The 12043-nt window shown below is 36.1% G+C and overlaps 1 protein-coding gene across 4 annotated transcripts in view; it reads left to right on the forward strand.

Moving 5' to 3' along the window:
- Window positions 1-12043, forward strand: part of LOC127833702 (centromere protein I-like) — a 107607-nt gene that overhangs the window by 13091 nt on the left and 82473 nt on the right. For all 4 annotated transcript variants that reach the window (XR_008027565.1, XR_008027566.1, XM_052359119.1 and 1 more), the window contains 4 exons: window positions 4986-5104; window positions 6036-6143; window positions 8657-8752; window positions 8968-9057. Coding sequence is in view for 2 of the 4 variants with exons in the window: in XM_052359119.1 (XP_052215079.1) it covers window positions 4986-5104; window positions 6036-6143; window positions 8657-8752; window positions 8968-9057 (413 nt within the window). In the remaining 2 variants the exon portion in view is untranslated. The remainder of the gene's footprint in view (window positions 1-4985; window positions 5105-6035; window positions 6144-8656; window positions 8753-8967; window positions 9058-12043) is intronic.

The following is a 12043-nucleotide window of genomic DNA, read 5'->3' on the forward strand; positions in this document are numbered from 1 at the left end:
GTTTTTTTTACTAAGAAAGTGACGCCGATATTCGGCGTCTTCCCCTACCAGAATTTTTCCCCTAAAAATACCATTTCCCCTCCAAAAATATAATTTTTCACCAAAATATAATATTTTACCCTCAAAGAAATGTTTTTTTTCTTTTGGGAAGTCGACACTTATCCAATTTGTACCATGTTAAACGATCTCGCTCTCTCTCTCTCTCCCGACGAACTCTCAAATCTGGGAATCCCAGTGATTCTATATATAGCTCTTAAATTACGTCATTGAAACCGGGCAACTAATCGTATTAATCATATGACTATTTTACTGGATTCCGGTCTTGCACGAGAAGGGTCAGGGATTTCAATAGATTTTAAAAACCAGGAGTCAATAACCCCTGGACTGAAATTTTGAGGAGTCAAATTGAAAAATGGTGGGGTCAATTTTGAAGTGCGTTAATTGTGTTTTTGTCTGTATTATTCAATTTTTTAGATAAAAATATGCTCTAAGAGTAACACAATATCTTAAAAAGTTATACTGCTTTATTAAATAACAATACCATGATACATAACACAACATATTTAAATGAATTGGTACATTAAATATACTTCCTTATAGTTATAACACATGAAGTCTTTTTTAACACATTTAAATAATTTAAGATATGTACCGGTAGCACCTTTTCATCACATATTTATCGTCATTATATTATCATCATCCCTATGATAGCTTTTCTAACAAAACACAATCTAAATGCATGGAACATCTAGTATATCTATTACTGTTTATCCGAATACTATACATGTCCGAAATATGTACACTTTGGAATGCCTTACCTGCAGTAGTATTACTTTAATAATCCAAATTTTCTTGTTGTTTTCGGGTTTAACAAACCTTATCAAATGTTTGTTAAATCCAGTTAATGCTTTCTCCATTATTGAATCGCCATTACTTGCAATTTGAATCGCCAGCTTTAAATTTGAAAGCGGGTTGAATGTTAAGTCCGCCATTTACAATGTCGAAGGTCATGACGCAGCAATTTAATTCTACTCGGATAATTTATATCTTATCGAGAAAATGTGTTTTCTCAATGTTTATGTGTAGTATTATTACTTGTTAGTATAAAAAATAAACTGTGATTCCAGTTTATAAAAGATGGGTGTTACTCGTAATTATAGGTGGATTAACAACTGAAAAAACACGCTGGACTAAGATCTACTATTGGATCTACGTAATTAATAGACCTTTGATCAATATGGTTTTTACTTTAATTAATTTTGCCGACTTTCTTTAACCGTGCCGTCTGAAAAGTCTGCAAAAAACCTGCAATTATCGGATGGTCAATCAATTATCACGTAATCACTGCTGCTAATTACCCAGTTAGTGGGCACGCACTATTTAGACAGTGACATGTGTATTGGAAGAGATGAGATAAGATAAACAACGCCCAGGGTATTCCCTCGATTATAGACCGTGTTTCAAATACTGAAACATTAATTTCAATTAGGAGCACAGCGGGATTTATTACCATGGAACTCGAGATGTTAACTGACTGACGCACGGGTAAAATTTACGACGCGTCAAAATGACGCACAGAAGAAAAAAGGGTTGCGTCAAAAATGCAGGGGTCTCGCTAGTGGGCGAAGTGGGCGATTTGCTCGCCAAGGGAATATTTATGTCGCTAATTAATTTCATGAAGGCGACATAACTTCTCCACCTTTTAATTATTTGTTTGTGCCACACATTGACCATTAAAATCAACTTGATGTGGAGAATTGGACACAGGAAAGTTCTCAGCCAGAAGTTGCCCCATTTACAGGTCATGCAAAGTTGAACATTCAAATGCACAGGCGGGAGCTATTAGAGTTCTTAAAATTGTTCATAGGTGAAGCCTTGATTAATTGCCTTGTGCTGGCTACCAGTAACTATACTTCAGCAAAGTTAAATGGCCCATTAAGACAATATAAAGGAATGATCAAATGGGAAGAGTTAACTAGCACTGGCAATAAATATAGGGCTCATTCACAGGTAAGATTTGGAATCTGTGCTGTAAAATGAGATTTTAAATGAATTTTTGTTTTAAAAAATTGTAGCACAATATAAAATACATGTAAAATGAAGACCTATGACGCAACTGTACAGAAGTGACATCTCCCGAAATTTTCAGCTAAGCTTGACCCCTGGATGCAAAAGTACCATTTCTCCCTGAAAAGTTGCCACTTCTCCCTATTTTGGTCTTTGGGAGAAGTGACTTCTCCCTAAATTTTGAACCTAGCTAGACCCCTGAAATGAGTCATTTTTAATGTGCTCGCGTCAAAACGCAGGATTCTGCGTCTATTGAAATCCCTGAGGGTGTTTCGTCAATTAATTACCGGAAACCAGTTGAATTTTCATCCGGGCTATGTGAAAGCCAAGATAGAAACGTTAAAACAGAATAAAGTCTCACAATTGGCGTTCATACACGAACAAAATAAAACGTTCAAACTCGGAAAATATTCATTGCGTTGACGCATTTTTTAAGAATGAATCATCAAAAACCGTTGAAACCCAGCAGGATTCGGAGGTACGTGTAATCAACATCGATTAATACTGTCGGATTATTGTGAAAGTGAAAGTAGACAATCGGCAGCTGCCGCACCTTTCCCTTCCAATACTGTAGCAGATCTAGATCGTCAACCCATTCATCATGAAATTGACATCGTTCCCCGGCCCCAGTTGAAAACATTTCCCTTTATTAGATCTACACCTGCAACTTTATTTAGGACTTTGACTTTAATATCATACTTGTTCAGTGTTCAAGAACAAAAAGGTCAGAGACATGCCTCTTTTTCTTAAAAAAAACCTGAGGTCTGTAGGTGAGTTATAGACATTGAAATGAACATTTTTTTTTCCCCAAATAATTACGTCTCTTTCGCGCTCCATTTTCCCCTTTTTCCCAGCGTCCAGCGTCTTCCCCTTTTTCTAAAAAAAAACCCTGCAAGCACCTTATCCTTCTGTCAAAAACATGGCCGCAAACTTTTTGGCGAGTGCAGACATCAATGTAAAAAACGAGAAAAGAAGGTAAGTTGGTAATAAAATGATATTCCACTGAACGAAGTATATATTTTACATCTAAATGCCGTTAACTTCAAAATAGTGAAAACAGTTTGAGCATGTCGTGAAAGAAGTGACTTTCATGATGCGAAAAATCATATTTTTGCAGATTTAAAACCCTTTAAATGAAAGATTTTTTTTGTTAAACTGTATTTTATGGTAGAAGAATCAATATACAACACATTACAACATGCTTTATTGAATATAACTGTGATTTTTACATTTACACGTGTTAGCAAGTATGCACCGCTCAACACTGACATTATAGAAATATGAACACCGCTCAACAATGTCCATAAAAGCAGCGCATCTTTATGATTTTGTGGCACCGCTTTATTCTGATCTTTTTTCTTTCAGAAGGAAGAGACGTTCAAATTTATGGTTAAACAAGCCGAAGACCAAGAAAAGGAGACTTTTTCCTCCTGGTGCAGAAGATGATAACAGCGCATCTCCAGGCGACCATCAACCGGCATGTACCAGTTCGATGTCTGTCATAGAGACACCAAATGATCAGTGCCGCTCAGCCTTTCATGACAATCTTGAACATGCTCCTAAGAAACGAAAAACCAATAAAGCAAGCTCATCAAGAAAGAAATTATTTGAAAATAGCAGTTTTAAAAAAATGACTGAAAAAGTGACACAGCTATTACCAGGTTGTTTTTCAAAAATTACACTCGGCAAATTTATGCTATGACTTTTGTAACTTTATCAATTTGGTATGTAACATAACTATATGTAACTTAAACATGTGCCCTCCACGTACTGGAAATCAAGACAATCAAGCCCTGTCAACCTTTTCGGTGCAAGCATGCCATCATTTTCAAGATCAATTCTGGGACATGTAACTTTGATAAATAGAAGAATATCGTAAATAAATTCAGCTCACGATGGCTCGTTCTAGCTTTTCATTTAAAACCATTTGCAGAAGTTAGCGCTGCCACGAATTTCAGTTACACGGAATATAAATACGGTGTTTATAATCAGTGTTGCGCGCTGCATCGATGTTTATGTAAGTGATGTATGTTTTCACCAAAAAATAGGCCTTTAACAGCTATTGAAACGAAGGGGTTCATATGGCATGTTCCTATGTATACATGTATATACAATGATTTAAGTCTGTCACATCAGGTCTGACACATCGACAATCATCTGATTATTACATTTTTCTCACAAGTATGAAAGGTGTCGAGCGCGACACGACACGACTGGTAAACTTTTAAATAGACGACATATTGGTTCAGAAATTCGGTGGAGTGCTTCGCAAGTGGCAATCACTTTGCATTGTCTTATAATAAAAATTTTTGTCACCGGGTTACCTGATATTGCTTCCTCCGCCATGTTTCTTTTCGTCAGAACGATACGGTGCTTGTGTCAGAAGTATAAAATTTAGACGGTGAGCGGAATAGTTGTGATAATCGCACTACCACCGTGGGTAGTGTTGAGCACTGTGTCTGTCTGTCAGTCAGTCACACTTTTCTGGATCCTGCGTTAACTTTAAAAGTTCTCAATATTTTTTCATGAAACTTGAAACATGGATAGATGGCAATATGGACATCATGCAGGTAATTTCATTGTGTTCCTACGTCAAAAATTCTGGTTGCTATGGCAACAAATAGACTAGAAATACTGCTGAAAATGGTGGTTTTCTGGATCCTGCGATAACTTTAAAAGTTCTTAATATTTTTTCATGAAACTTGAAACATGGATAGATGGTAATATGGACATTATGCACGTCATTTCATTTTATTCCTAGGTCAAAAATTCTGGTTGCTATGGCAACAAATGAAAAAAAAATCTGACAATGGTGGAGCTGGTAGGGAGCTATATTGCTTGGCAATTGTCTTGTTAATATTGTGATTACAAAAATTACTGAATTGTTTACAAATATGCCATTAAATCTCTTTTTTCAGTGGAAACTGTATGTAAACGACTTATCAAGGCTCTTGTGCCAGCCAGTGTTGTGCCTGGTAGTGCTGCAGTGAAATGCATATCTTGGCTTTGTACGCGCAAGCCATCCATCAATATACAGGTATAAACATAAGGACTGGGAACTAGATGGCTCAAACATGGTATTTTGTAATTGAAACATTGTAAACATGCTTTGAAAGGTAATGACCTATTGAAAAAGCAGACCTCACCTGTGCCAGGCTTTTTGTTCAGCTGTATCTGACGTACAGTTAAACTGCCCAATTCTTAAAGAAATTTTTCGGACTACTGGTATTTGTTGGTGTTTTTATGCAAAGTTCTTAGTATATGTTTTAAATAAGCAACTTTTGCGGAGCATTTACACATATTTAAAATTAAATTATTCAGAGTGCACTATGCAATGCTGAAAGAGTTCCTTTTGACTGACCAAATTGCAAGCTAAGGGTCATTTGACTAATGGGCCTGTATTCTGACACCAACCAATTTTTAGACGGAACTCTTTAAATCAATAATATTCTTAAAAATGTAATATGGGGACAGTGATCTAGTGGTAGGACGCTGGTCTAGAGATTGGCAGGTCCCTGGTTCGAATCCCGCTCTGGGCACTGGATTTTTCTGAGCAAAAAATTAATCCCACGCTTGCTCCTCTCCACCCAGGTGTACAAATGGGTACATGTGAGGGAAATAAGTCAATGTGCTTTGGCTGCTTTCAGCGCCATATGTAAACGGACGACTTAAATCCCAGTGATCAGGGGGTTAATGTCAAAGTCGGCTGAAGATGCACACGTTGTCGAAGCAGACTATTAACCGCATCTTTAACCTTTTTAATATGCTAGAGCTACTTAAATGTTATGTTTTACTTTAGAAGGGCGGATTACAACTAAGTTGGCATCATTCTTCATTTAGAACAAATGTGTTTCATTGAGAACAATGTGTTTCATTTAGAACAATATGTAAATTGTCTAAGCACTATTAAACGCCTGTATAATATTTATACTGGTTTAGTTTGAGTGACATTATTTGGATGTTTTCAGTGCCTGTTACTTCGTTGGATTCTCGTCGTCTATGATTGTATCGACAAGAAAGATGGCTTACACTCTCTGTATGGTGTCATCTTCCATTTCCTGCACTACAGGATCTTGGTAAGTTGCTGTTACTGGGCCAAGTATTATGATCATTCTCAATTTTGTACATCAATTCAGGGAATGATATTTGAGTTTCCACTTACCAGATTATTAAGAATGGCGGATAGCTCGCAAACAATCTCTGATATCTGCTTTAGGAAGTTTCACATTCTTTCTCAAACTCAAGGATGATTCACTCAGACTCAAAACTAACCAAAAAAAAATTTAAGGCAATATTGAGCAAGATGGTCAACCTCATCTCATCTCAAATGTTTAGAAAATATACAAGAAGTAGGTAAGTGATACTATACTGTGATTGGGGGAATGTGTGTTGATGTGCACAAGCAGTGTTTTTATGTCCCCCAGTATATATGTTTTTGCCCTGTCTGTCTGTTGGTTGGTTGCTTTGTTGGTTTGCGTCAAACTTTCAATCAAGGTACTAATGCTCGTTTTGGATTGCAATAGGATACAGTGTTGTGTTTTCACCAGTTTGGGAATTGGGCCATGGAATAGGGATTAGGACAAATCTCGTTTTGGCTAAAAAAGTAATTTCAAGATTACATTAACTAAAGTTTATCTTGTAGAAATTGATGAGATATAAACTAAATGTTAAGACTTGTTAAAAAAAAATATATGATTTTTTATTCTGGAAACCTTGAATTGGGAATTTTAATATCCAATTTGGGAAAAGTAGATACCTTTTTCAACTGGGAAATGATCCCTATAACAGCCCCAAATTCAAACGAAATATAACAATGGTATAAGTAAACTTTTGCAGCTTTTTGTTAATGAGAACATTCACAAGACCAAAAAAAAATTCACATTTATGTTGACTAAACTCAAAAATTAGGAATTGAATAAGAAATCTGAAGTCTTAATAAAAATACCATCAGTGTTGTTAGGGCAGGGTTTTTTTTTGGTTGTAGGGAAAGGGGCCTTTAGCCCTTAGGTTGGGGAAATTTCACGCGCAATTTTTCCACTTTGGGGGAAATTTCACGCGTGATTTTCCACTTTTGGGGAAAAATCGCGCCCGTTTTTACCTTAATAGGGGAACAATTTTCAGGGTCTTACTTTTACTGTTAATTGGGTTAAAAAAACAAAAAAGACTGTTATTTTCTTCATACATCAATATTTGTGATTTATTACACAATTTAACAAAGGCTCAACACATGAAACAGATGTGGCTGTGACAGGCTCTGTAACTACTTGGCAATTACTGACTGCTAAATTGTTGGCATCATGTGCAGAATTAGAATGCCCTGGTGATGCAATTAGGATTTTACTAGAATCATGAGTCTGATGATCATCTTGGCTGGGACAGACTATGACTGACTTTGTCAAAGTGATCACTTCATGACAGGAACTAACTGTGGCCGGCTGTGCCAGATTGAGTTGACCTTGACAGGGACTGGCTGTGACAGTTTCAGACCGTTCAGGAACAGACTGCTGCAGTGGACTAACTTTTGTGAAGAAAGCTGAAATAACCACGTTATTCGCAATTTTTTAGGGCTTTTTCCAGTAATTTCGCCAGTTATGCGACATATTGCCTTTTTTGGTGACATTTAACGTAAAGCAAGTTGACAGTTATCGTAAATCGGCCAAGGGAGGTAATCATTGTTGAACATTTATACAGTACAGAACGGCATGTACGGGTTGGGAACCATAATTGGACGGGTACCAAACGGTGTTTTGTACGATTGCGAGCGACTTTGTTGTAAAATTCAATCGTTTTGAACTGTTTTATGGAGGGGAAAAGCTACCGCTTGGGGAATTTTTCGGTCCGGAATGGGGAAAAAAGTAGCCTAGATTGCTTGGGGAAGACGCCGATATTCGGCGTCTGTTATATAAGGTAAAAAACCCCTGTAGGGTAAAGTGAATGATTAAATTACATTTGTCAAGTGTTTGTAAGTTGAATGTATTTAAATACATGAATATCACCATTTATTTTTTAGTCCCCTACCGGGGGGGGGGTGAAACAGGAGGGGACTTCTGGTTTGCAATCTGTGAGTCTATCTGTCTGTCACACTTTTCTGGATCCTGCGATAACTTTAAAGTTCTTCATATTTTTTCATTAAACTTGAAAAATGGACAGATGGCAATATGGAGATTATGCACGTCATTTCATTTTGTTCCTACGTCAAGAATTCGAGTTGCCATGGCAACAAATAGACTAGAAATATTGCTGAAAATGGTGGAGTTTCACCGGTAGGGGATTTTTATTGCTTGGCAATAGTCTTGTTTATGATAGCTTAAATGAGTATTTTGAATGATGTCATTTTTTTTTAAATTTGTTGATTTTAGGATTCATTTTCACAATTTCATTTTAAAAGGCATATCACAAATCACTGAAAAAAGAACACTTCCAATTAATTATTGTGCACTCCATTTCCTCAAAGTGGACATTATTTATGCTTTGAAATTCTAAGGTATTTTATGCTTACAATCACTTGCCACAAAATGCATCCTCAATTAGACACGTCCCACCAATAATGTGTAATGTAAGGAAGACTGATGTATTGTATTTTTTTTAGATGCCTTATGTATGCCATCTTCTGTACCTGCTAACAAGGAAGGAAGACGTAAGGCTTTACAGAGTGCGCTATCTGCTGCAGTTTCAGAAAGACATGGTAGGACTTCTTTGTTTTGTCGTGTATAGGCAAGGCATCGATGATCTTTTTTGGCTGTTCTGTTAAATACTGTGTTACCAAACTAAGGTTATATACATGTATACATAAATACAATCGAACAGACACATTCATTTCATATGATTATTATTTTATAGAAAAATAGTTTATAAGTTTTGTTTGTCAGCAAGTTTATTAATTATTGAGTACGGTTGCAGGGTACTCAGCCGTTCTTGACCGGACTGTTGTCAGTCTACAGACACTACTACCCCAATCTTGTGCATGTTGTCAACACTCGATCATACAAGGTAGGTATGCCTCAATGTTTGGTAAGGACAGATTTATTGGGAATCCTCTGTGTGCTGGTTTTTTTTTTTGGGTGACAAATTAATTTTCTTTACTAACCTGCCAATGGAAAAACGAGATATGAGTGTGTTACAGTGAAAATGCTGTAAGAATAAGAAGTTTAATATTAAAATTGTTTTTATACGAGTGAAAAGATTCAGTTTTATGTTTATTATCAGGGCTTTCCTTTGACCCGAGCTCCCGGGTTTTGACACTTGAAAATTACAGAAGACCCTAGTTTGACTCGTGAGAAAATTACGTCATGAGTCACATTTGACCCGGGGGAATGTACCGACTTGCGTCAACGAGATTAAAAAAGTTGTTAAGACTAATCGATAATTGGCTTGGGGCGGCATATCTTCTGGTAAACGCTTACCTTTATCGCCCGTTTCCAATCATTGAAGCATTTGGCCCATTGAGAAATCAAGTAATGACCAATTAAAACACTGCTGGTTCGATGACGCGTGTATGAACGTTCCATATTTATATGAGCGTTTGTTATCAGCTGTTTGCAGAAATGACATTTAACCCACCAAAACAGAATGAACTCACCCGCGTCAGTTTTAATAATATCCAATATATAATTATAACAGCCATATCCACAATATTTTGAGAAATACCTTGACAATATGTCAGAATGTATTTCCAAACTGAAGCTGAATACACCCAACCCTGTTTTATTTCATGTTTGCTCCGTTCAAAGACGCGCGAAAGTTATGCTGGCACATGAACTGTCTACAAAGTCAAATTACATGCTTTGCATCAGAGTTGCTTAAAATAACCATAGAACCGGTATAACTGACCTTGTTGCAAAGTGACACATTTGGATGCTGCATGTGCCAATTGATTAAAACATAGGTGTAATAATTGACCATTTGAGAAGGCAAAGGAAAATGGCGCGTTTGTCTCGCGTCTTCGGTAAAGATGGCACATGAAATAATTTAATCCGTATTTTAGCCGTCCAGGGTCGATTTTGAGATCAATGTAAATCCGATGAGTGAGTTTAAAGGGGCATTTATTTCTGCTTTTTGATGGTAAACGACTGGCACTGACATGAGCCAGTGATTTTCCTCCTTCTTTATAAAGTACCGGTAGACGGCACTTTCCCAATTACGAAAAAAATACAAATTTCCCAATTGCTGTCCTTAAATTCCCAATTAAAGGTAAAAAAAAAAAAAAAAAAAAAAATTTTTTTTTTTTTTTTTTTTTTCCTAAGCAACATTTAGTTAGTTTCCCTTTGCAGCTCTATAGCTTGAACCTAGGATTATATAATATTGACAGCTTGAAAACACTTGGTTATCAATTTTAAAGTATTTGGGAGCAAAAAATCAAATACACCAATTTCCCAATTTGAGGTTTTCACGACTCGATTTTTCCCAATTTTGAGGTTTTCACGACTCGATTTTTCCCAATTGGACCGGTACGGGTACTTTTCCCAATTGGACAAGGAAAATCGCTGTGAGCAGTAACTGACGAAACATCTTCGCTACTAACTTTCCGAAAACCGTACCATTCTACGAATGTTGCTGATGTCCGCCATCTATAAATTATCTATTGCAAAGAAATTAAAGGATTAAACTCATTACAATGTTATAAGAGATTTATGAATTATCATATGTAAAAAAAAACAAAAAACTTTTTTTTTTAGGAGGGGGGGCAGGGCGGAGGTTCGGGGGGGGGGGGGGGGGGCAGGGAGGAGGTTCGGGAGGTCAGGGCGCGGCGCCCTTCGATTTCGATTAAGGCCTAGCTGGAGCACTGTAAAGCATTTCAATATCATACTTAAACACAATACATCAACCGAATTATATATTGATTGCGGATTTGCTAGGTTACTTATTACTGGCTTTCATTTTATGCATTCAAACAAAACACATATTTTATTTTATTCGCAAAAGACGTATCTCGACAGTTTTCGGACAGTTGTTTTTGGATACGGTATGGTTCGTCGATTTTAATTTATTTCCAGCGATCTTTATAACATTTTTAGATAGAATGACGAATACACATGCGGTGTAACGGATGGTTTGATTGATAAAATTTTGCAATGTACTCACAAGAAATTGCACATACATGTAAAAATAAAATAAAAAATAACAATAAGCTAGGGCTCCAGGGGCTCTGCCCTCTATTCCCTTCATCCTATGGTCTCAGAATCTCTGCTTAATTTTCCGTATTTCGAATTTTGGAAAATTGACACCCCTGATATACATTTGTATATTATCATTATGTCACTACCAGTGTTTTTTTCGTATTGATTTCACTATGCTCACAATGTTGGTCACAATATTTGTTTGCATTGTGTCTTTGTTAATTTGTGGCTTTTTATATATCATATCTCATTAATTTGCTTAAAGTACAAAAGATCATTGACTGATCATTGACTCTCCTGCGTTATTATTATGACTCATACAAATTTGATTTTGACTCTTGAAAATTTGGTCCCAAGAGTCATGGACTCTTGAGATTTGAGGTCTAAGGAAAGTCCTGATTATAGTTTTAATAAAATCATTGATCAAACAAAAATGATTTGATCGACCTGATACAAAGGTGCCTTATATAAAAAAAATAAGGAGTATGTGTCAGATAATGTTTTGAGGTACATCATATTACTTCCGATCAGCTATGAAGTCATTATTTTCTGTAGAAATGAATCATATTCAACAAAACAAAAAAAATAATAACAAAATATATAACATGATCAAGGATCATATTTTCCTACAACATCAATCGGTCTGGATTTAAAATGGGGGGAAAGTATTTGAAAAATTACGCCCGAAATCCACAAATGCATATGTTGCATTTATCTAGTTTTACAAATTATAATTAAAACATATACTTGCATATATAATAGCATCATTTAAATTGATTTTACTTCAAAACTGGATTTTTTATTAATTTAACAAAAAAATCCTCATAAAATGAAACTGTGTCCATAAAAGTTCTTATTAA

This window comes from Dreissena polymorpha, chromosome 6 (genome assembly GCF_020536995.1).
Source record: "Dreissena polymorpha isolate Duluth1 chromosome 6, UMN_Dpol_1.0, whole genome shotgun sequence".
Classification (NCBI taxonomy): domain Eukaryota; kingdom Metazoa; phylum Mollusca; class Bivalvia; order Myida; family Dreissenidae; genus Dreissena; species Dreissena polymorpha.